Source organism: Catharus ustulatus, chromosome 11 (assembly GCF_009819885.2).
Source record: "Catharus ustulatus isolate bCatUst1 chromosome 11, bCatUst1.pri.v2, whole genome shotgun sequence".
NCBI classification, from domain to species: Eukaryota; Metazoa; Chordata; class Aves; order Passeriformes; family Turdidae; genus Catharus; species Catharus ustulatus.
The window spans coordinates 20,534,116-20,559,640 of record NC_046231.1 but is presented as its reverse complement, the minus strand read 5'-3'; the positions used below and the strand labels follow the sequence as shown (position 1 = coordinate 20,559,640).

At 54.4% G+C, this 25,525-nt stretch overlaps 1 protein-coding gene across 2 annotated transcripts in view; it reads right to left on the bottom strand.

The window, feature by feature from the left end:
- Positions 1-727: 727 nt before the first annotated feature.
- Positions 728-25,525, bottom strand: part of ACSF3 (acyl-CoA synthetase family member 3) — a 50,182-nt gene continuing 25,384 nt past the window's right edge. For both annotated transcript variants that reach the window (XM_033070090.2, XM_033070092.2), the window contains exons 7-10: positions 19,308-19,434; positions 3,608-3,742; positions 2,926-3,037; positions 728-1,109 (exon numbers count right to left, since the gene is read on the bottom strand). In XM_033070090.2, the coding sequence (XP_032925981.1) occupies positions 992-1,109; positions 2,926-3,037; positions 3,608-3,742; positions 19,308-19,434 (492 nt within the window). In that variant the 3' untranslated portion in view covers positions 728-991. The remainder of the gene's footprint in view (positions 1,110-2,925; positions 3,038-3,607; positions 3,743-19,307; positions 19,435-25,525) is intronic.

Below are 25,525 nucleotides of genomic sequence, written 5' to 3'. Positions count from 1 at the left end.
CCTCGTGTCCCCTCGCGATTCCTTCTGAGCCTGAAGCACTGGAATCCAGGAGGTGCCGCTGTGGGCAGGGTGCTGGGAGGGACAGACCCCTGTGCAGGTGGGATGGGGGGAGCCTGTCCCCATCCATATCCCCTTCCCCTTTTTCCCAGCCCCATCTCATCCCATCCCCTCCCTGCCCAGCACTGTGTGCTTGCCATGGTCCCCTCCATGGTCCCCTCATGTTCTCCCAGATTTTTGGGGCTCCAGTGAGACCCTAACAAAGGAATCCCTGTAATTATTTGTGCTCCATGTTCCTCCTGCCCCCACTGGTGCTTCCAGAGCCCCATCAGCTGCTGGAGCTCCCTCAGCACTGCACAGAACAGACCACATGGACCCACTGCTTGGGAACTCACTGGTTGGGGACCCACAGGACACGGCCACTGTCCCCCAGGGGCAACCCCTGCGGCTGGCAGCTCATGTGTGGAGTCAAACAGGGAGTTTGTCCCACCTGTATGAAGGTGGGATTTATCAACAGTGACTGGGATCACTTGGTGGTGGATGCAGGATGAGTAATACAGTCAGTAATGATGTGTGATTTTGAATTAATTCTTTATTTCTGCTGGGAAATCATTCCCTGTGAGGGTGGGGAGGTCCTGGCACAGCTGCCCAGAGAAGCTGTGGCTGCTCCTGGATCCCTGGAAAGGTTCAGGGCCAGGCTGGGCAGGGCTTGGAGCAGCCTGTAGTGGAAGGTGTCCCTGCCATGGGATTGGATGAGCTTTAAGGTCCCTTCCAACCCGAACCATTCTGGGATTCTGTGATTGCTGCAAAGGGCTCCTGCACAAGGAAATCTTAACTCTGCAGCTCTGGCTCAGCCAGGCAGGAAAATCCTACTTTTAGTGGACATTATTCATGGATTAGGCTGCAGTGAGCCCAGCCCTGCCAGGGACGGTCCCTGTGGCTCCTCCTCAGGGGCAGAACGGCCGTGGGTCCGGGCCAAGCCCCCAGGCAGGCACTAGGCTGGGTAAAAGCGCTTCAGAAGCTCCTTCTTGTTGACTTTGCCCATCTGGTTGCGCGGGATCTCCTCCACCACGATCAGCTCTGTGGGGATGGTGTAGGGAGCCATGGTGTCCCTGCAACACCAAATTGGAGCTGTTAGAGCTGGGCAGGACCAGCTGAGACACCCAGGAGCACCCAGAGCCCCGAGCAGCCCCAGCTGGGACCCCCAGGAGCACCCAGAGCCCCGAGCAGCCCCAGCTGGGACACCCAGGAACACCCAGAGCAGCCCCAGCTGGGACCCCCAGGAGCACCCAGAGCCCCGAGCAGCCCCAGCTGGGACACCCAGGAGCACCCAGAGCCCCGAGCAGCCCCAGCTGGGACCCCCAGAGCCCCGAGCAGCCCCAGCTGGGACCCCCAGAGCCCCGAGCAGCCCCACCTGGGACCCCCAGGAACACCCAGATCCCCGAGCAGCCCCAGCTGGGACCCCCAGGAGCACCCAGAGCCCCGAGCAGCCCCACCTGGGACACCCAGGAGCACCCAGAGCCCCGAGCAGCCCCAGCTGGGACCCCCAGGAGCACCCAGAGCCCCGAGCAGCCCCAGCTGGGACCCCCAGGAGCACCCAGAGCAGCCCCAGCTGGGACCCCCAGGAGCACCCAGAGCCCCGAGCAGCCCCAGCTGGGACACCCAGGAACCCATTTAAGTTCAGCCTCTTTGGGGATGTGTGGTGGGGTGTTTGTTCCTAGAGTGTCTCTGCAGGGAGCAGCTGGTCCCTGGGGTCTCCTGGGGTCTCCTGGGATCTCCTGGGATCTCCTGGGATCGGGGACAGCGCTCGGGACCCGGCGCGTTCCTGGTGAGTCCAGGTGAGTCCCGTCCCGTCCCCTCGGCAGCCCCGAGCATCATCCCGGAGCGCACGGGGAGCCTCTCCTGCCTTCTGTCACCAACCTGGGGCCGTGCCCGGCTCCGGCAGCGCCTGGCACTGGCTCTCGTGTGAGATGCCAAGTCTGCCGAGCCCCCCCGAGCCCCGGCCGGCCTCTCCCCCCGCACCCGCACCCGGCCATATGGAGCCGTAACTCGGGATGGCGCCTGGCGCCGGGAAGCACCATCCGAGGAGAAAGCCGCAAAAATGAATCACTCTGAAGAGGGACATGTGTCTCCTGCCAGGGAGTGCGAGAACGGCGGCCCCGGGAGCCTAAGTGACATGAAAAATAAAGGGGAGAGACAGGGCGAGAGGGAGAGGTGGGCGCAGGGCAGGGAGCGCAGCCGGACCCTGCGGGGCTCTGTGCTCAAGGGCACAAGGACAACGTCCCTGTCACAGAGCTGGGGACAGCGAGGGGAAGAGATGGGCAGGGAATGCTCTGGGAGGTGGGGAAGGCAGAGGGGGGCTGAGCAAAGCCCCCTGCCTGGCACCAGGGACCCCCAGAACAGCCGGGGGGATCCCCAAAGCCATGGGGATGGATGAAGAGATCTCCAGTGTCCCTGGAAGGAGATTTAGGGATGAGCAGCCACCTACAGCATAGTGAGCATCTCTCCTGCGAGGAAAAGATCACAGAGTTGGGCTTGTTCAGATGGGAAAAGAGGAGAATTTTTATGAGACTTTTTTTATATGGCTTGGAGTGCTTGGACAAGGGGGAATGGCTTCAAACTGCCAGAGGGCAGGGAGGGATGGGATATCAGAAATAAATTCTTCCCAGTGAGGGTGGGGACAGGTGCCCAGAGCAGCTGTGGCTGCCCCTGGATCCCTGAAGTGTCCAAGGCCGGGCTGGGCAGGTCTTGGAGCACCCTGGGCTGGGGGAAGGTGTCCCTGCCATGGCAGGGTCTGGCACTGGCTGAGCCTTAAGATCCCTTCCCACCTAAACAACTCCATGACTCTGTGATCCTATGGCATGTCCCCTGTAAGGACAGTGCTGGCTTTGAGCCTGCTGTCCCTGTGTCCCTCCTGTGGGGTTTTACCTGGCCCAGTCCTTCAGGTCCCTCACGGAGAGCATCTCCCCCTTGCGCAGCTTCACCACGGCGCTGACGCGCTGTCCCCACACCATGTCCGGGGCCCCGATCACTGCCACGTCTGCGGGGACAGCAGGGGCTGAAACAGAGCCTGGGCAGCTCCTTCAGAGCCAGGGCAGCTCCTTCAGAGCCAGGGCAGCTCCTTCAGAGCCAGGGCAGCTCCTTCAGAGCCAGGGCAGCTCCTTCAGAGCCAGGGCAGCTCCTTCAGAGCCTGGGCAGCTCCTGGGGCCAGAAGAGGGGTTCAGGTGTGGGGATGATGTGATGCCATGGGATGTCAGCACAAGGGAGCACCGTGGGGTTCTGTGCTGACACAAGCACAGAGCTTTTCACCACAGGAAAGGCAGGAAGCTCCATGGTTCCAGAATTTGGAGTCAGGAGGGAGGAAGATGATGCACAGAGTGGTGTGGAGCTGGGGGCACCACTTCTGACCTCTTGCACAAGGGCAGGGCAGATTTAATTACAGCCTCATTTCCCAAAATCAGAGAGGAGCTGCTGCTGACTCAGCTCTGGCCCTGGGAGAGCAGGGATTTAAACATCCCCTTGTGGGAGGGAGCCCTTGGGAGCCTCCTGCACCTGCTGAGGGCTGTCCCCAGGCTCTGTCCCCTCTGGGCAGCAGCAGGAGAGCACAGACCTGTGATGTGGGGGTGTGTGAGGAGCTGTCTCTCCACCTCCAGCGCGCTGATTTTAAAGCCCCCGTTTTTGATGATGTCCACGGAGGTGCGGCCCTTGATCCAGTACACTCCGTCTTTGTATGCTGCTGTGTCTCCTGCAAAGCAAACAGCTCCATCAGAGGCTGTTCCCTCGGTCCCCCTCTGCCTTTCCTGGCATGTGGATGTGGCACTCTGCTGGTGCTGCAATGGAATGGGTTCCCACTGCTACAGGGCAGGGTTAGATGGGTATTGGGAAGGAATCCCACCCTGGCACAGGGGGTCCAGAGAAGCTGTGGCTGACCCTGGATCCCTGCAAGTGTCCAAGGCCAGGCTGGACCAGGCTTGGAGCCACCTGGAATAGTGGAAGATGGAATGAGATGAACTTTAAGGTCCTTCCAAACGAAACCATTCTGTAATTCCACAAAAAAAGATGGGGAATGATATTGGGAAAATGAGCCTGTCCTGAGCAAGATGTTTGGTCCAACCTGTCCTTCCCACAGGTGTGATCCCATCATCAGCCCAGGTACCACAGGATGTGCCAGCAGTGCTGCAGTTTTCACACAGCATTTCCAGCTCACCTGTGGCACTGTGGAGTTTGCATGTGGTGCAGCAAAGGCCCAGAGATTCACACTGTCAGGACAAGGAAACATCAGGATCAGCCCTGAAAATCCAGAACAGCCGTGTCCCTGCTCAGCTGGCACCTGCCAAAATCCTGAGCAGCTCAGTTCAGCCAGGGAATGATTAATTGTTCCTATATTTATTTGCCTGCCCCTTGGCACTCTGTGGATGTTGAAGGCTGTCTGGAATGTCCTGAAGTTGGGGGAAAGTTTGGAACTGGGGCTCTCTGGGTGTTTGGAGTGGGAAGGAAGTTGTGGCTGCTGTGATGGACTGCTTTCTGCACCCAGACCCTGTGGTGTGTGACTGACACACAATGGGACAGGGCACATTAATTAAACGGTGGCACAGGGAGAGCCAGGAGCAGGAGCTGCTTATTCACACAGAGAAGATGGGGAGAGGAGAGGGAACTCAGCCCTGGTGCAGTTCCCAGGTTGTTCTTTGGGATGTCAGTATAGGAAAACAGCCACACTTGCTTTTCCTCTGCCCTGATGGGGTGAATGATCCCTGCACAGTTCTCCTCTCCGCTCCCCTTCCATCCCTGTGCTCCCCACAAACACCATCACTGCTCCCCACACGGATCCCTCCCTTCCACTGGCAGCACAGCGCACTGAGGGGATGTGTCACATCATTATTGTGACTATTGTGAGCTCCTGGGACCAGCTCTCTAATTCCCCCTGTCTCTTCCTTTCCATCTCCTCTCCAGCAGCAGGCCCTGGCTGTCACTTCCCATGCTGACAGCCCTGAGTGCTCTGGGGGATGCCATCCACTGAGGACAGCCCTGTCACCCTGTGCCCTGCACCATCTGCTTCCAGCCCAGCACATCAGGCTGCCTGTGCAGTGCCACATCCAGCATTGCTTCCCGAGCCACTGGGGAGCTCCCAGACCGGTGAAAAGGATGCTGAGTTTGCTCAGTGCTGTCCCCAGCAGTGCTGAGTGCCACTTCCAAAGGAAGGACTGTGCCTGGGGGTCACAGGTGAGTCCCCTGAGCCCCCCAGCCCTTGTGGCACTGCTGGTGTTGTGCTCCATCCACCCCAGCTGCTCCACCCAGTGGGATGCAGCTCAGAACCACAACCAGCACTCCCTACCCTCAGCCAGCTGCAGCAGAGGGGGAGTTTTGGCTGATGAGATCTCTGACACCCCCTCTCCCCCTCTGCCTGCTCCTGTCAGCACACAGAGCTGTGGCAGCAGAACCTCGTGGCTGCCGAGGCCGTGGGATTTTTGCTTCCCTGACAGCAGCCGTCACCGCTACCTTTGGATTTGTTTCAAGATGCTCAGTGGGCATCTGTTCTGTGAATGTTAAAGGCTCTGCTGAGCTGCATATTGAGCAGGCTCTGTGCTGGTGGGGGTTGCCCTTTGCTGGAGTTACAGGCGGATATAGATGTATTTATCCAGTTCAAAGTGTACAATTAGGCAAAGGTTTGGGTTGGAAGGACCTTAAAGCTCATCTTGTTCCACCCCTGACACCTTCCACTATCCCAGGTTGCTCCAAGCCCTGTCCAGCCTGGCCTTGGACACTGCCAGGGATGGGGCAGCTCTGGATTTGTGCAATGGAGACCAACATTTGCCAACTCAAACTGCAGAGGTTTCTGCCATGAGGTTCTTCAAGTTGCAAAATCCTCACTGCAACACAGAAGAGCCCTTGGGACTCTGCTGTAGTTTGAGCACCTCCTTCAAGTGCTGGGACCTCGTGGGGACCAACAGGCTGCTGGAGCTGCTCCCCAGGATGTGGAGAACAAGAGCCCCTTTGCTCCTGGAGCTGAGCTGCAGGATCAAACCCTCACCTGTGTCAACACCCTCACCCACAGGGCAGTTTGTTCCTGGCAAACACAGCACAATTCTCACATCAAACGTGCAAGCAGCTATTGACCCAGGGAACGCTTTGGCTCAAGGAGTGAAACTCTGAGTGGCTTCAGGGAACTCTGAGACAGCTGAAGTATGCAGAAAAAATGACTTTTTAGGTAAATCAAGTTATTTCAGCCTGGTCTAGATAGAGGGTCGGGAATGTTCTGGGATCTGCTGGACAAACAGGGACAGTGTTGGGCACTGGGCTCTGTGAGTCCAGGATTTGGTGATGAGGAGAGGTCAGCACCCCGGAGCTGCCCCGAGGAGGAGCCCACCCCAGGCACACCATCCCTGCTCGGGGGGACAGACGTCCCTCGGAAGCCTGGGAGACTGTTTGGTAACAGGTGTCACCAGCTTGGTGGCAGTGACAGCGCGGCTGCGACGTGCGAGCCGAGATCTGGCAGAGGGAGCAACGCGGTGCCACAAATCTGCAAAATCCGCAAACTGCAGAGAGCATTCCTGGCTCCGGGAGGTGCTGCCTCAGGTATTCACCCATTCCTTTGTGTTCCCAGCTCCAGAGGGGACGGGGCAGGTGTTTCCTCCAGGAAAGGGAGGAAGGAGAGCCCAGACACCTGAGGATGTGCAGTGCCAGGTTTGAAACCAAAGCTTCATTCCCACCAGGGGGATTTGGCTCTTTGCAGCTGTGATGTCCCCCCATGCCTGTCACAGCTCCAGCAAACCAAGTGCTGCACAGCAGAAAATACCAAGGAACAGCAAATCTCCCCTTTGAAAGGCAAATGATTTTGCTGATTATTTCAGCCTCCTGCTCTGAGGCAGTTAATGCTCGAGTCGGGAGCTCCAGGGGCCGGAGCGGCGCCAGGGATGCTGGGGGGCTCCTCCCTGCCAGCAGCAGGATGTGCTTGGAGCACTTTCAAATATTAATTAGACCTTTTTGCCGTTAATGAATCACTCCTGATTTTTTGCAAACTCCTGGCTTTCAAATGCTCCATGCGGAGCTCAGCCCAGTGTTCCTCAGAGTGGGGATGGAGAGCAGGAATGTCTCACAGCCACTCTTGCAGGTGACACTGGCCTGCAGGGACACAGGAGAGCTCCTCTGGGGACAGTCACCAGGTGCCATCCACGGGCAGCCAGCAGAGCTCCTTCAGACCACACAGTGCACCTTGCTTCCCTGGGAACTTTTATGGCTTTTTTTTTTTTTTTCCAAACTCCAGGAGGAATTCCCTGCTGTCAGCTGTTCTCCTGCCATGATGATCCCTCATTTCCAGAGGGAAGAGCCAGAGCAGTGCTCTCACCCTCCTGCATTCCTCTGGAACTGCTGCTTCACCAAGTGAGCATATGGGGGTGACCAGCAAGCTCCCAGCTGGAAAACCCCCGGGAAGCTGGCAGGAAGGCAGCTGGAATAATCAGTCTTTGCCCTTCTCTGGTGCCTTTCAGCAGAGGATCTCCAGGCACACGGATCCAGGGCTGATCAGGCAGAAAGGGAACAGCTGGCAGGACAGGGGTGGGATTTGGAGGAGCCCCGGTGGGATGAGGAGTGGCCTCACACACCAGGGAGAGGGGGCAGGAGGTTCTGGATCTCTGCTCCACTCTGGCATTAACTCCTGCCTGCCTCCCACTTCCCTGAAAACATTGTTGATGCTGCTGGTCCATCAGGCTGAGCAGAGCTCACCCTCTGGCAGTGACACACCTCGCTGATTAGGGCTGTGATTTATTTTCCAGGTAGGATTGGTCCAACAGCCCAAGCAGGTGATGAAGAGCCTGAGCCCTGATCCTGATCCTCTGCACTTGAGAGAGCAGAGCCAAAACCTGGGGACTCAAACCCCCTTTGCCAGGTGAGGATTTTGTGGGAGCAAGTCCCAGCACCCACATGGGATGGGGATATGCAGGAGTCCAGCCAGGCTTGTGATGGTCCCCCTGAGCACAGAGGCAGCTCTGAGCCCCACCTGGCAGAAAGGTTCTCCTCCATCCTCCTCCTTCCAGCACAGTTTTCCTGCCTGCAGATCAGCTCCAGCAGCAGGCCATGGGAATGCTCCTTCACAGCCTTTGGAATCCCCCTGCAGCCACAAGCTCCACATGGCCATCACGTTTCTCACATTTCAAGTTTCCCTGCTCTTTCCAGGGCAGCTCAGTGTCTCACCACTCTCCTAAACCCATGGGAATGATTTTCTTGCAGGTAGCACAGACACAGTGGGGCTGGGAAGCTGCTGAGTGTGGCACAGCAGTGACATTCCTGTGGTCACTCTGCCTCTCTTCCCATCCCTCTGGCCACAAGCTCCCAGTGCAAAAAGCAATGGTTTGTTCTCATTCCCAGAGACTCCTGTGCTGGAGAAAAGCCACGTGGGGCGGATAAATAATTATAAGGCAAGTGCTAAAGGTTTTTTATAGGAATTGGATAATCCATCCCCTCTGTGGGACGGGCGGCCAAGCGCTGCCTCTCCGTCACGGACACCCAGCTTTCCCTCCCCCCACGCCATGAAAACTGCATGCACAGATCCCCCATCTGCTCACATACATCACACACTTCACTCCAGTTTATTAGCTGGAATAAATCATAAATATTTCATTATATATCAGCGGCGCTCGACTCCGGGAAGGCGCAATCCATCACCCCGACGTTCCCCGCGACCTGCCGCCGCGCAAGAAGCTTTCCAGTCTATTAAACAAGATTGATACACTGTGCCAGCCTGGGCTGGGGGATTTATTTATGGAGCACTGCGAGAGGGAGGGCACAGAAGGTGTGGGGCGAGCAGGGCTGCTCCTGGGCAGCCCAGCCACAGCAGAAAAGGCAGAGTTCTCCTCCACGCGTGTCATGGAATGCTGCTAGCAGTGGAAGAATCACAGAATTATTTCACTTGGAAAAAGCCCTCAAGGCTGTCTATTCCTGTGTCCCTAAGTGCCACATCCTCGTGGTTTTTAATCCCTGCAGGGATGGAGCAGCTGGACAGCCCTTGCCATGAGGAAAGCTCCCCTAACACCCAAAGCTGTTGGGAATTAGGGAGGCTGTTCACTCTCCTCCTGTTGCTGTTCCTTAGGAGAAGAGATGGGAGAAGACACCGTGGCAAAGCAAGGCAACACCCTGCCTCCAACAGGGACCTTCCAGACTGTCCCCAGCTCAGGAATTCCACCTCATCCCCCAGGTGAGACCTCTCTCCAAGCACCTCTCCCTGCAGGACCGACAGCACCCTCAGTGTGAGCCCCTCTCTGGCAGGACCCTGGCCCTTGGGTGAGTTACAGCACCCAGAGATGCTGGGGAAGGTGCAGCTCTCAGCAATCCAGAGCCTCTCTGGCACTGCTGGGATTGATTGGAGACATCCCTGCTCCTGAAGGGATCACACCAGTGGTGATGTATGTGCACAGAACTCTTTAATGAAATGCTAAATGATAGGCTAAATAACTGAGCAACTTTAGCTTGATTTATTGCGTGGAAGGCAGGAATGTGTGTCCCTGCTGTCAGCCATCTTGGCTGCCAACAGAGGTCACGAGCACTAATTGTAGCTAATTAACATTAATTAGACTTGGGAAAGACTGGGTCTCCTCTTCCCAGCCATCCCCATCCAGCCCAGCCCTTCAGCACTCCCATTCTCTGGAACCAGGCTGCATTCCCCAGGGCTCTGCAGTTCCAGTTAATCCAAATCCAGCTGAAATCATCAATTCCTGCTTTTCCCCCCTGCCCACACCATGAGACCTGCCAAGCTCCCAGGATCCAACTTGCTGCTCTCTTTAGAGCCTGTCACAACTCAGAGTGGCTCTCAGGGGATGTTTGAGTCCATCCACCCTCAGCAGGACACCTGGGCCAGCAAATGCCTTCCCTGGGCTCACAGGGGCACTGCCCAAAAACCCTGGGGCTGCTCCAGGGCCCAGCTCCCTCTTGGAGCAGGGAGGGTTTGGAGAGTGCTGTGATCATTAATAAAGCATCACAGGCTCCTGAGGGGGAGAGTTTGAAACTTCCTCAAAAAACCACATGTATATTAATACCACAGCAATTATTCATGAGGAACCCCTCTCCCCAGCAGCTCCCAGGGCTCCCACTCTGTCCCTGGGTGCAGGACAAAGCCTTTCCCAGTGTCCCTGCCCTGCCCAGCAGAGCCCTGGCTCTGAGAAGGGCTCCTGGATCCAGCTGCTATCCTGGCACGGGCAGCCCTGGCTGGCAGCAGAACTCCAATCTGCTGCCAAAATCCTCCAGCAGGGCCCAGGGCCTGGGAGGAGAGCAGCTCAGCAGCTGTGACCTGAGATGTGTCCCTGTGGTGGGACAGGCAGGTGAGCTCTGTGGAGCTGCTGCTCTCCAGGAGGTTCCAGCTGGAGCGCACAGGGTGAGGATGGGGAGATGCTGGGGAGCAGCCACGGAGCTGTGCCAGGGCTGGAGCCCCTCTGGAGCCAGGCTGGGAGAGTTCAGCTGCTCCAGGGAGAGCTCAGAGCCCCCTCCAGGGCCTGAGGGGATCCAGGAGAGCTGGAGAGGGACTGGGGACAAGGGAGGGACAGCACACAGGGAATGGCTTCAAACTCCAAGGGGATGGGCTTAGCTGGGATATCAGGGAGAAATCCTTCCCTGTGAGGGTGCTGAGGCCCTGGAATGGGATACCCAGAGAAGCTGTGGCTGCCCCTGGATCCCTGGAAATGTTCAAGGCCAGGCTGGATGGGGTTTTGAGCAACCTGAGAGTGGAAGGTGTCCCTGCCATGGCAGGGGGTGGAATGGATGAGCTTTAAGGTCCTCCCAACCTCCCAAACCATTTCAGCATTCTGTGAAACTCCACCCCAGAACCTCCTCCAAGCCTGAGCAGGCTCTGCTTCACCCCCTGGAAATGAAGAGCCCTTCCTGCTCTGGCCTGGGTCCTGCTGGGCACAGGAGGGACCCTCTGAGGACACCAATACCCTGAGGAGGCACTGGCTGCTCCACACCTGTCCCACACCGGTGTCCAAGAGCAATCCATGGCTGTGCAGCTTTGTGGCCACAGAGCAGAGCAGGATTTGGACACCCACGTGAAATCTGGAGGCAATTTAATGGCTCCTGAGGGGGAGAATCAATCCATTGGAAGGGAATCTCTGTTTGCTCCCACACCTTGCCACAAACACTGCCAGGAACAGCAGCAGCAGCAGGTGGGTGTGCAGCACCCTTTATTTTTGTAGTTAAATTGCCAAGTGGATTTGTAGCTCAGGGCCATCCTCAGCAGCTGAAAGGCAGAGAGGGGGCACAGACCCTCCCATGCCCTCGTGGATACTGTGCCCAAGGGATGCAGGGATGCAGATGGCTCAGTGCTCTGGTTCCTTGCTCTGGATTTGGGCAGGGGATGGGAATTGTGTCACAGCTCAGAGCTGCTGTGCAGCCCTTTCTGCTGCCCACGTGGAGCTGTGCCAGGGCAGGTTCAGGCTGGAGATCAGGAAAGGTTCTTGTCCCAGAGGGTGCTGGGCACTGCCCAAGCTCCTCAGGGAATGGGCACAGCCCTGAGGCTGCCAGAGCTCCTGGAGGGTTTGGACAACACTCTGAGGCACAGGGTGGGATTTTTGGGGTGTCTGTACAGGACCAGGATTTGTACTTTGATGATCCTAATGCTTCCCTTCCAGCTGAGGATATTCCATGATTGATCTGGGAAAGGCTCTGGGTCATGTGCAAGCTGCCAGCTCCAGAGAAAGGGGTTCAACAACGACTCCCCACTCCCAAAACTCCTCCAGAGACTCCTGGAGCAGCCAGCAGGAGGATAAAAGAAAATCAGAAATAAAAACCAAGCAAGCCCCAGCCTGGAATGAATTCCTGTCATGCTCTCTAACAGGGAACTTTGTATTCCACAGGCAGCAGCGCTGAGCCTGCTGTCAGAGCCACGCTGGGAGAAAGGGCAAAACCCTGCCGAGATGAAAGAATGGGAAGCACTGGAACAGCCTCCCCTGGCATTTACACCTGGAAAAAAAATAAATCACTCAAGGGCATCTCACAAAGAGCTGTGCTAATAAGGCTCTCCTCCCCACGCTGTGTGGCTGAGCAGGACGTGGAGCAGTGCCAGGAGTGCTGGCAGCAGCTCAGCTACCTGGGAGGGGAAGGGGCAGGTAAGACCAGCCTGACTGAACCCTGCCCACCTGAGCTGAGCTCTGCCCACCCTGCTTCCAGCCAGGGGACAGAGGGACCTGGGACCTGCCTCTGGGCAGCCCAGGAGTGCAGCTCCCCTTGTCTCAGCTGATCTATCAGATTCATTCCCCTCACACAGGTATTTTCCAAAGGCTCCTCAAATTTACTGTACTCTTAGACAGGGTGAGAAGTCAGGGTGATGCTCACTGACTCTCCTGGCTTGTCTGCACATCCCATTTCCTTCACCATCCAAATTCCCCCCTCCACAACCCTGGCCTGGCTCCTGTGAGTGGCTCATTCCCCCACACAGACCTTTCCCTTCTCCCAAGAGGAATTTTCTCCTTGTCTGAGCACAGGGAAGAAGGCAGGGCAGTGTTTAGGCATTATCCTTTGTGTCACTGTCCCACTGCACTCAGGATCTCCCCTGGGGCAGGGAAAGCATCACCCACTGCATCCCTTCTCCAACCATCCCTCTGCCACCCCCAGACTTCCCAACACATCCCACAGGCAGCAGGTTTGGCTACCAAACACAAATAATCATGTCTGTCCTGCTGCTCTGGGGGCTCAGGGGCTGCTGCAGATGGTCCCAGGCTGGTCCTGGGCACCCTCAGCCTGTGCCAGCCCAGCCCTGGGCATCCAGCCAGGACAGGACAGCACCAAACGGAAACTCAGCCTTGGCAAAGCCTGGCAGTGCCTCACATCCCCTTGGCAGAGGTGCTGCTCCTCATTTTTATCTCATTCCTGCAGCTCTGTGTGACCAGGAGCCTCTCCAAGCCCTCAGAAGTGAGGACAAGAGCAGATGAACACTCCCCAGGCTGCATGTCCTGCTCCAATGGAAACCAGTGCATAAAGCAGGCAAAGCTGGAAGGTTTCTGCAAAGCAGGCAGCCAAGAGTTTGGAGGTTCAGCCCTCACTGGCAGGAACTCATGGGTGACTGATATGACACAAGCAGGCTGAGCATCTCCAGCCTGAATTACTGCAGATGGGTTTGCCCAGAGGACCAGCCAGGAAAGAAAATGGGTAAGTAAAAATGAAAAACGCTTCTTTTTTTTTCACATTAGCATTTAAATATTTATGGAAATCCCTGCAGACAAGGAGACAGAAAAGAAAACTCAGAGTAATAAAATCAATGCTCCAAGGTGTGGCTGCACAGCTGAACGAGGCTGGTAGAGCTTTGAAGAGTGTGGTAACAAAAATAATAATGCTAATAATAAAAATATTAGAGCAGATCCCTCTGCTCCCTGCAGCCACTGAGGGATGATAAAACCTTAGCAAAAGGCAGAATCAACTTTTTTTTTCTGGGGTCTGGCCTTGGACACTTCCAGGGATCCAGGGGTAGCCACAGCTTCTCTGGGCACCCTGTGCCAGGGCCTCAGCACCTCCCAGGGAAGGATTCCTTCCTAAACCCCTGAAATGGGATGGAAGTGAGTAAGATGGGATGGGAAGAATGATTCCCAGCAGTCAGGGGCTCATTCCAGGCTGTCCCTCCAGGCTGTGAGGGCAGCACTGCTGCAGGGGTAAAAGCAGGCACAGAACAAGAGGGGAGAGCCTGGATTTTGGAGCTGCAGGTGCCTGCTGTTCCCACTGACTCTCAGCTGGGGAGCAATTGCTCCTCTGGAAAGGAGCTCAGTGCAGCAGAGGTTCTCAGAGAAGGGAAGGGTTGGCATCCAAGATGTTTGATATGACGAGAGCAGAGCTTTAGAGAGTAAACAAATTCTGTGCCAAAAGCTGCTCTCATTTACAGCTACAAAAATCCCAAGTCACTCTGAACTGCTGAAAACATCAGTTTCACCAGCAGTGAGGGAAATGGAACCACAGAATCAGGGAATCATGGAATGCTTTGGGTTGGAAAGGACCTTAAAGCTCATCTCATTCCAACCCTTCATGTCCTGGTGACCCCAAGGCTCCCAGTTATCAGCAAACCTGGAAATGCTGAATCCTCAAGGAGAAGGAGTAAACACTCAAGCAGGAAGCAGAAAAAGGGAATTTGCTCTCCAAAGTGTTTGAAGTGTGTGTGCAAGGAACCTCTGGGGGTGATAAAGGCTGATAGACCAGAGAATATTCCATCTTTCTGTTTTTAATTTTAGAAACACCTCTTAAATGAGGGCTGGGTGGAGAGAGGAGCCCAGCACACACCAGGTCTGGCTCCTGCTCCTTCCCACATCAGCGTGTTTGGGGTCACCTGGCATTTCTGGGAATGTGGTAAAAATTCCCTATGATTTCCATGGCATTTGTGGGAAGGTGGCTCCCAGCTCTAAGCTGACTGATCCCTGCCAGACTCCAAAAGAAGCTCCTGCAGGCAGGAGCCCCCCTCCATCCGGTGGGATCACACCGGTAACTCGGTAATTTCAGCACATTACAATTAAGGAATCATTTCTTTAAAAATAGAATTTGCATTAGCTGGATTTGTGAGTAGGAAAGCCACAGCAAACAAACAGAAAACCTGCAGATTAAGATGCTAATTAGATGCATTTCTATTTATAATCTGCCTTGATCAGCCTCAAGTATTTTCTCTTTCAGGTGTCTGTGCTCCACCCACGGATGTGAGCAATTCCCCTGGCAGGGAAACACCTGCTGGTCCCTGGGGACAGCCAAGCATCGGGAAAAGCCAGTGCCAAAGGGATGGGGCTGCATCCCTGTCCTCAGGGAGCAGGGAAGAGCTGTGCCTGGCCCAGGGGGACCTGCCCAGGGCCTTTCCCACAAACACCACATTGCTCTGTGCTGGAAAACTGCAGCAAGCTTTGCCTTTCCCAGCAGGAGGGGTGGAAATCACAGAATCATGGAATTAGCTGGAAAAGATCTTTAGGATCATCAAGTTTAACCATCAGCCCTGCACCACCAGTGACCACTGTCCCCAAGTGTCACATCCATGTTTGTTGAACTTCCAGGGGTGGGGACTCCACCACTGCCCTTTCCATGCAGAAATTTCCCCCTCTATCCAACCTAAACCTTCTCTAAGGTCATTCTGTCACATCCTGTCCCTTGTTTCCCTGTCAGGGAGTTGTGCAGAACCAGAAGGTTCCCCCTGAGCTCCTTTTCTCCCTTTCCCAGCTCCTCAGCCTCTCCTGGTGCTCCAGTCGTGATGGGGGTTGGATTGATGGCCTTGAAAGGTCCTTCCCCACCAAAGTATTCCATGATTGTATGGAATCCCCGAGAGCCAGGGCTGGGAATGGCAAGGATCTGCAGCTGCTGTCAGCTGTGGATGGAGAGCTCAGCCTGGAAATGACACAGAGACATCAGGGGGTGGCTGAAACCTGTCAGAGTCCCTGGGATCATTCCCTGCACTGGGATTCACAGCTGCAGCAGGAGCATGTTCCATTTTGGGAATTCAGTGCTGAGTGGGATGCTCCCAGCTAAGCCAGGGCTTGTCCTTGGTGCTTGGATTTGTAATCACAGTGGAAAAACAACTTCTTTTTGTTGTTGTTGTTGCTGTTGGGGGTTTTTTGCTTTATTTTGTTTTCCCTGGAGCTCTTTCTTTCACTGCAGAAAATCCAGAAGGAATGAAAAGACACCAGGTCCACTCTGTTCTCCCGCTAAAGCCTTATCAGGATCTGAGAAGTGTTTTGGGCCACAGGATTTATTATGAATGGGGTTCAGGGGCATTTGTGACCTGTGCAAAAGGGTGCAGAAAAAATTCACTGATAAACCAAGATTTAACAGCATGAAAAACAGCTCCAAGGTTGTGGGTTTTTTTTTAAGTGCAGCTCAAACAAAGAAATTTAAAAGATATGAGTCATCATTCCAAAATGTGCATCAAACAAGTTAAATAACTCTTACTTTCTTAACGACATATTAATCAAAGTGCATTGATTCCTGAATCAGATTCTACTCCCAACAAGCTCTCTATCTTCTCCATCCTGATGCATGCATTAAGAGAGTTTTATTCTGACAGATACAATATAGCAATCAATAAAATCTTATTATATGGAGCAGAGATACATGGATTTGTTGCAGGATTTATGCACTACTTTCAAACCCAGTGCTATTTCATGTCTCAGCCTTAACCTGTAATTGAAAATAAATCTCTCTGAATACACCAGATTCTAATTTTCTGGATGTGTGGGCAAATGGGAATGGAAGCTGCCCTTCCCTGGGGGAGCTGGGGGCTCTCAGGTCGTGTCCCTGCCCTGGGAGCACGGCTGGAGTGGCAGATTGCTCTGGGGAAAGGCAGGGAAATGTGGGAAAGGGGCACCAGGGTGAAATCCCAAACTCTCCTCTGCTTCCAGAGCCACAGGCTGCCTCCTGGGCAAGGATAACTGATTTGGCACTGCCAGGGCCTGGCCTGGGTGGGATGGCAAGGCTGGGAGAGAGGGAGGGAGGGATGGATGGATGGATGGAGGGATGGATGGATGGATGGATAGGGGTGGATGGAGGGATGGATGATGGAGATGGATGGATGGATGGAGGGATGATGGAATGGATGGACAGGGATGGATGGATCAGGATGGATAGGGATGGATGGATGGATAAGGATGGATAGGGATGGAGGGATGATGGATGGATGGATATTTGAACATCAGGATAACCACAGAAGCTGCTGTTCCTCTGCTGCTTCCCTCCATTCCCCAAGGTTTGATTTTGCTCATAAGATCATGGGATGGTTTGGGCTGGAAGGGACCTTAAAGATCACCCACTGCCACCCCCTGCCCTGGACAAAGACACCTCTCACTGTCCCAGGCTGCTCCAACACCCACCCAGCCCTGCCTTGGACACTTCCAGGGACCCAGGGGCAGCCACAGCTGCTCTGGGCACCCTGTGCTCATGGTAAAAAATGTCTTCCATCCCTCTTTCCTCCTCTCCTCCCCTCTCAGCAGCGCTGTTTGGAGGCTGCTCTCACCTGGCAGGGCTGGCACAGCTGGGGAGCTCAGCAGGGACAGGAGCCAGATGCCCACAGGCGTTTTTCCTCTGGGCTGGGCTCGGCCTCCGAGGGCTCGGTGCCACTTGGATGTATGACAGCAGGTGGAAACCCAGCAGTCTCCCTGGAAATGGCTAGAGGGGACTTTGATCTAAGCAGCTCTGTCAACAGCGTTAATACAATAAAAATAATCAAATTCACTCAGATGGAAATGAGAGATGGAGGGATCAGCAGACAGCAGCACAAATCCCAGGAATAAAGAGGATGGGAGCAACAGCACATCCCCTCTGCACCCCCACGAGTTCAGAGGCTTCTCAGAAGAGCCACAATCATAAATTCATCAAAGTCACTGGGTTTTTTTTTTTATGGACAAGGCTTGAAGCAACCTGGGATAGTGGAAGGTGTCCCTGCTCATGGCAGGGGTGGGACAGGATGAGCTTTAAGCTCTCTTCCCATCCAAACCATTCCATAATTCTGTGAAACCTCAGCCCTGAGGGACTTGGCCACCACCTGCAGCCTGTAGGTCACTGGTGGGGACACCCCCAAGGGTTGGCAGTGAGCAGAACGCTGGCACAGAGCTGGGAATGTTTTGGGAACACCGAGTGCTGGCACTCAGCCTCACCTGTAAAACACTCACCTGGCTGGCCTGGAAGTGGCCCTTACAGGGAATTGCAGCCTGGCACTGGCCAGGATTCACCTCTGTGGGATCCTGCCAGTTTGGTTTTGGCTCCAGGGTAACCAATTTGTGCTTCATGGGGATAATTCCCTGCTCCAGATCCAATCCCCGTGCCAGGACACAACCCCTTCCATTCCCTCAAGGCTTTTTTACCACCACAGGACGTTTGCCACCTCTGAGTGATCTCCAGAGGCTGCTGATGAGACTGGGGCAGGCAGGGTGAGGATGGGGCCATGGATTGCTCCTGGCACTGCTGGATAAATGAGGCTTGGGAAAAACCCAGTCCCATCACCCTGATATCCACGAGAGACAGAGCAGGAGAGGAAAGGAAGGTAAGGAACTGGGCTAGGGATGGGGAAGGGAGCTTGAGCCTCCTGCCCGAGGGAAGGGGGACATCAGGGAGCTCACCTGGCTGCTGGGGGGGTTGTCCAAGCAGCCCTTGACCCACCCTGAACCCCCCACTCCTGTCACTGCTCCCCTCCCTTGTTTCCAGCTCTGAGCTTTGCTCGGTTGGCGAAGGGGTTAAGTTTAATTTATACTGATTTCTATTTAATATCATTCTCTCCCCGTAGGAGCCGGCAGCTGTGAGCTGATTGTAGTCCCTCATTATGCAGTCTGTATCACTAATGGCCTGTGACAAAGGCATGCCATCTTCCCGGCCTTACCCCCGAGAGCCAATTAAACACACATACTCCCTTCCTGTTTGCGGCGCATTACAATGAAATTAAACTGAATTTCAAAATCATTTTCTCCTAAAGACATCTCTTTGCAATAATTAATGCACGCTATTCCTTTGCAGCTGAAATATTCATCAGGAGTGTTGACTAAAAAAATTTGTGAGGCTGATTGCCCTGCACCCCACGTGAGGGCTGGGGATGCTCCGTGGTACCCGCCTGGCTTGGGGACTCGCGGTGACACTGCTGGCAGAGCCAGCTCTGCTTCGGGAGAACAATTAGAATAAATCACAGCTTCTTCAGGAACCATCAATAAATCAGCTTACACAGAAGGCATCAGAAAGCCAGCCTGACTCCTGCCACCACAGCACTGCTGACACACAGCAGAGAGGGGAATGGGGAAAGCAGAGCTGTGGATGTCATGGAATCAGAGAATCCCAGAACTACTGAGGTTGGAAAAGACCTCCAAGGTCACCGAGTCCAAGCAGTGCCTGATCCCCACCTTGTCCCCAGCCCAGAGCACTGAGTGCCACGTCCAGGCATCCTCCAGGGATGGGCACTCCAGCACCTCCCTGGGCAGCCCCTGCCAATGAACGACCCTTTCCATGACAAAATTCCTGCTGTCCAACCTGAGCCTCCCCTGGCCCAGCCTGAGGCCATTTCCTCAAGTCATGGTAGCCTGGAAGGAGGAGAGCCCAGCCCCCTCCTCTCAGGGAGTTGGTAGTTAATGATCCTGTGACACAATCCCTGTGGAAATTGAGACAAATCCCACCTGTCTGCAAAGCTGAATTCCCAGGAAAACATTCAGCACTGCTATTCCTTGTTTAGGAGCAAAGGACCCCAAACACCCCCCACCACTTGGCAACACAAAGCCCCTTCCCAAGGCAGCGTTTGGAAGCACATCCAGCCTTTCAGCCCCAGCCCCAAGCCCTCTCCAGCGCTGTGCCCCAAGGCAGAGGTGCTGCCCCCATCCCTGAGTGCCGGGGAGCCGTTCCCATACCTGTCCTGAACCATCCGTCGGGCGTGAAGGCGGCCGCGGTCTCCTTGGGTCTGTTCCAGTACTCGCGGAACACGGAGGGGCCCCTCACCAGCAGCTCCCCCTCCTGTCCCTCCAGGCCTGGTGTCACCTAGGACAGCACACAGTCAGTGCATTTCCCTGCCACCTGTCCCCCAGCAGTGCGGGAGGGTGACACACAGGACCCACACCCCGCGCTCTTCCCACCTTTGCCAAGCCCAGCACACCCTTCCCGCCTGCAGGAGATCTCTCCTCAGCTGGGAGGGCTCCTCCAGGAGCTTTTGGTATTCCAAAGCACTGGAAATAGGCATTTGTGTTATATAAAAACAAGGATTGCCATCCTGGAACTGCAGGATAGGGTGAGGCCTTCCAGCTGCTGGGAGAGCTCACACAGGAGATGTGCAGGAAACACTCCTGGGAATGGATGGTCCTTCCTGACCCTTCCAGGGATCCAGGGGCAGCCACAGCTTCTCTGGGCACCTGTGCCAGGGCCTCACCACCCTCACAGCCAGCAATTCCTTCCCAAACCCCATCTAACCCATTCTCTGTCAGTTAAAATCCACAACCAAGGTGTGCAAAGGCACTGCTGGGAGGGAAGGGTGCTGTGGGACGTGCCTGCTCCATCCCTCCATGGAGAACAGCTCAGTTACAGGAATTCCAAGGCACTTCCCCAGGCACTTTGTACTTGAGCTGCTGCAATGGCCAGGATCCATCTGGGACCCCGAAAATCAGCAGTGCCAGAAACAGGGCCACGAGGGAAAGCTGTAAAAGCAGTGCTGGAGTGCCAGCAGTCCCAGGGTAGGGCAGGCTCTCTGCAGCCTGCGATGCAAACAAAGCTTCCCTAATGGAAAACGCTTAAAAAACTGCTTCTAAGCCATCATTCTGAAGTATTTTCTTCCTGATGTCCTGTCCTGGAGGATGGGGTGACAGGGGGATCTCAGCACACACAGCCCAGGCTTCCAGAGCCCTGGGTGGGGATCAATTCCCTGCCTGGAAGATGCTGCAGGGAAGAGAAGTCGTTAATGCCAACGAGGAATTTTCTGAGTGATGGCAAGGTGGGGATGCTGCTGGGTGAGTTCTCCCCATGGAGCTCAAGTCCAGACTATCCATGAGAGAAACCTGAGGTCTGGAGGGCCTGGAGCAAAACTCCACACCTGCAGCAGCAAAGGGCACAAAGAGGCACAAAAAAGGCACAGTGGGCAAAAAGGGCACAAGGAGCACAAAGCCTCCACGGACAGCGTGGCAGGGACAGGGTGGGTGACACAGATGGACCACAGGGCTGGTTTCAGGGCTCCTAGAGGCTGTGTGGAGTTTTATGATGCAGCTCTTCCTTCTCACTCCTTTTCCTGCTGGTCCAGCTGTGGTATCACAAAACAAGCAGCTTCCCTGAGCAGTGTCCTGGTGTTCAGGCTCCTTCCCACCCTGCAAAAAGGGCTGGGGAGGGGATGGCAGAGGAAAGAACCTGCAAACAGCTCCCTGAGCTTCACCTGCACACCCTGCCAGGCTCTGCCTTCTTCCTGTCAGTGCTGAGCACAAGAAGAGCTGTAAATTGTCTGCTACAAATCCCTCCAGCCCCATCCTGCCCAGGATTGCACGGTGCCAGGTGCCTGCCCAGCCCCAGGGATCAATCCTGCCCAGTGTTTACCTGCACAGTGCCACGGCTGGTGTGAATCAAGCCTTGAACCCGCTCCAAAGTTCTTGTCATATCAACTCAAATTTTGGCAGCGGCTCAAGCCACATCTTATCTCGAGCAGAGCCCCTTGGCAGCAGGCACCTCCCTGTTGTGTAATTTAATGATGTTATGGCTGGCTTGCAAACAGTAAAACAGAGAGGCCGTGACGTTATCTTAATAGGATTTTGCTTGCTGCACTCGGAATGTCACCGGCTCTGCTCCCCAGCGTGGCACAGGGGCACAAACCACCCCAGCACCAGCTCCCCAGCAACAGCAATTCAAACCCAAGGTTCATGGCATTTATCTCCTCCAACCCTGGAGTCTGATCCCTCTGCAATCCCAGGTACAGCACGCTGCTGGGGGGTTGTTTCCTTCCTCCCTCCAATCCTGGTGGTTCCGTTGTTCCAGCAGCTGCTGGAGGCATCACACTGCTGAGTGCAGGATCTCCCCCTCTCCCAGTGCCACATTTTAATGCTTTCCAGCAAGTTTAACACCCCAGCGTGGCCCTGAAGGTTGTTTGAGAGCTCCCTGCTCTAAACCCAGTGGAGCTGGACCAGCCGGCTCACGAGATAAGATTCCATTTTCTGTGCCTGGAAATAAAAGGTTGTAATAAACCCTTTGAAGGCCTAAATCTGGGTGATTAGAAAATGCATATTTCGCCCCTCTCCATTCCCATTTTGCCTCTTTATTAGGAGGGTGGTTTGTAAAGAGCTGGGAATCCCTGCCTGGCTCTGGGCCCTGGGATTTGTTCAAAGTGGCCCCGTTTGTTTTCCTGCGGTCTCGGCCCCGCGCTCCTCCGGGAGCCCCTAATGGACTCTAATGGAATTAGGGAAGGCTCAGAGCAGCCTGTCCTTCTCTGGGAACAGGGAAGGCATGCTGGATTCCTAAGCAGAAACATGTGGGAGACACAGAGGGGAAGCTGGAAGGTGAGGCTGGAGGAGGTGGGAGCGTGTTCTTGGGCTGGGGATTGTTGGAGGACAGAGTTTGAGGATAAAACCCAAATACCTGCAGGCTGCAAACAGGTTTTAGAGAGATCCACTTCAACTCTACAAGGTGCCTCTTTCCCCCTTTATCTCCCCAAATACTCACAGAGTCATGGAAGTGTCTGGGTTGGAAGGACTTCAAAGTTTATCCATCCCCTGCCATGGGCAGGGACACCTTCCACTATTCCAGGGTGCTCCCAGCCCTGTCCAGCCTGGCCTTGGACACTGCCAGGGATCCAGGGACAGCCACAGCTGCTCTGGGCACCCTGTGCCAGGACCTCCACACCCTCACAGGGAAGGATTTCTCCCTGATATCCCAGCTAAGCCCACCCCCTTTCAGTTTGAAGCCATTCCCTGTGTGCTGTCCCTCCATCCCTCATCCCCAGTCCCTCTCCAGCTCTCCTGGATCCCTTCAGGCCCTGGAGGGGGCTCTGGGCTCTCCTTGGAGCCTTCTCCTGCACAGGGACCTGCAGTTGGGTTTGCTGAACTTCTTTCCTGGGGAGCACCAAAGGCATCAGAGCATCATCCCTCAGCAGGGATCTCAAAAGGGACCTTGTAACTCCATGAAGCAAAAACATTTTGACTTGTGGGAGGAAAGAAATGCTTCTGCAGCCCTGCCTCCTCCCTGTTGTGCTGCTCAGCTTGGAAGTGCTTGGCATTTTTCCCCACCTTGTAAATAAATGATTACTGTGATCAAAATAATTAAGCAACTGAGCCCTTAAGTGACTAATAGAAGACAATAATTTATGTATGTGAGGTTTGTGGAAGTGACGGAGCCCTTCCACCTCTTCTGCCAGAAAAGTAACTTTTTCCTGGTGTCTGTTGGGCTTTTTTAACAAACCAGAGCACAGGAAATGATAAAACAAAGCCTGAAGGACTGATCCAGCTCTGTCCTGCACCCCAAGCCAGGCTGTGGAGCACGGACACCCTGCCAGCTCCCCACTCCTCTGCTGGACCTTAATGTCCCCAGCACCTCCCTGTCCCCCCAGTCACCCTTCAAGGCTTTGGTGGCTCAGAATCCCAGGATCACTGAGGCTGGAGAAGAGCTTCAGGATCATTGAGCCCAACCCCCAGCTTGTGCCCAGCCCAGAGCTCTGAGTGTCATGCCCAGGAATTCCTGGGACAGCTCCAGGGATGGGGATCCAAATCTCCCTGGGCAGCTCCAATCCCTGACCCCCTTTCCATGGCAAAATTCCTGCTGGTGTCCAACCTGAGCCTCCCCTGGCCCAGCCTGAGCTGTTCCCTCTGCTCCTGTCCCTGTTCCCTGGAGCACAGCCCTGCTTGGGCTCCTGGCAGGGAGTTGTGCAGAGCCAGACATTCCCCCTGAGCCTCCAGGTTGAACACAGTACCCAAGAGCTCAGCCCCCACTGACCTGGACAGAGCTCCAGGCTTGGCCCAGACTCTGCTTTTCCAAATCCCACCACATCCACCTGGTGTGGGAGGGGAGGAACTGCTCACCTGCCTCCTGAAGGAAGCTGGAGATAACAACCAGTGCCTCTAATCACCACCTCCCAGCCCCATTTGGGAATGGATGTCCTAGGACTGGAGCTTTGTTAGAGCATTACCAAATTCCCAGGCAATGTGAACTTTCCTGCACATTCCTAATTAAAAATTCCCTGCTAAGTTGCCTGTTTTTGCAAAGGCATTATCGTTCCTTGGAGCTCTGTGTCCTGCAGCATCCACACAAGCCTGGTAGGAGGCAATTTAGACACAGAACAATTTTCCTCCTGCTGGAAAAAGGCAGATTTCTGCTCCTCAGGGACACAGCACAGAGAGAGTGAGGAAAAAAATAAAACCCCAACCTAAAAACCCCAAGCTCAGGCTGTAATCTGCGAGGCCACATTTCACATCTGTTTTTGCAATGTTAACTTTTATAAAAAGGGCTGGGAATAACACAATCTTTTCATTTTGGAGAGTTATAAATTTAAAAGCAAGGCTGGTGCACAGTGGAGCTGGAACACTGAAACTTATTTTCAAACAACCCAACCCTCTACTTACAGCAAATGTTGCTCCACTGAAAACAAAAGTGATTGTCTGTTATTTTTAGGCAATACTGATTTTTTTAAGTTACCAGCCTGATCAGCTCCAGATGATCCCAAAAGCATGACAGAAAACAAGCCAAGTTTGGGAAAGGTCAGTGCTCCCACAGTTGTTCCATGGACACAAAACTTCTTGATCTATATTAACACCATAAATTAAATGTGTGACACTTTTGCAGAGATGCCAACAGCTCTCCACGCTGCTGCTCTCATCCCTCTCTCATTTCCAGGCTCCCAGGGATGACAAACGAGGTGAGATGTCAGCACAGCTCCCTCAGCTCTGCTCCTCAGGGAAGGCTCCTGATGTGCCCTCGTGCCATTCTGGGCTCAGGGCAGGCACAGGGAGCAGGCAGGGACTCAGTCAGTGACCCATCTTTGCTCTGGGTTCCACCAGCCTGCCCTGAACGTGCAGTTTGGGAGCTGTGATGAGCTGGGGCTGCACACACAAACTGCTGCCCATGGCCAGCCATCCCTGCTCCCTGGGGACATCCCTGCTCTGTCCCCTGGCACAGACACAGCTCCTGATCTTCAGCACCACGTCCACAACACCCAAATCTTCCCTCAGCTACAAAGAGGAATATTCTAGTGGAAGGAGAAGGAGACAAGCTTCATCCTTCCAACCCAACCCAGTCTGGGATGCTATGGAAGAATAAAACAACAATGTAGAGACTCAAAGAGATCCTGAGGGTGCTGTGACAAAGGTGAGCCCAAAGGATTTTTCACACCTGTGAAAAGAGGGTCAAGAAATCTTCCTGAGAGATGGATTCAACTTCCATGTGCAAGGAAATATTCTGGAATCAAGGCTGTCCCTGTGATGAGAAGAGTTTTCAGCTGACAAACAAGGGGACACGATGCTACTGCAACCTCTGCCTCAATTTTTACTACCAGGAAGAAATAAAATAGAGCTATGACCACAAATTAAAAAAAAAATAAAAAATCAGAGGGCAGACAGAAAGAAGGAAGGCGATATAAATACATCTGAGAATGGAATCAATGCCCAAGCTGAGTAAGGAACTGCATGTGATCAATGACAAGCAGCTAAAATGTTTATACAGGAACAAAAACAGCCTGGGCAACAAAGTGGAGACTCTTGGGCAGGACACAAAACAGGATCCTGAGGAGATGAGAGAAATAGGGAAAAAAAGAAAAAAAAACATTAAAAACCTGGAACATAGACAAGTGCAGTGTCCAGCACTGTGAGGGCTTTGGAAGGCAGTTTTGGAAGAAATGGAAAATGGGAAAAAATGCAGAGTGTTTTTATCAGAGGTGGATTGTGCCAGAAATCCTGAGGGTTGGGGCTGCAGATAGAAGAAAAGCTGCAGATCTAATCCAGACTGCCCTCAACAACACATTCCCCACAGGGCCTGATGGAAGAGATGATGGAGCTGAGGAAAAACTCCTCGTGGGGGATGGAATGGGGAGGCTGGAAGTAAAGCTCACCCCTGAGGTACCAATGCATGAGGATGGGATGGAGCAGGGACAAGAAATCCAGTGAAAAACTGGAGGAGG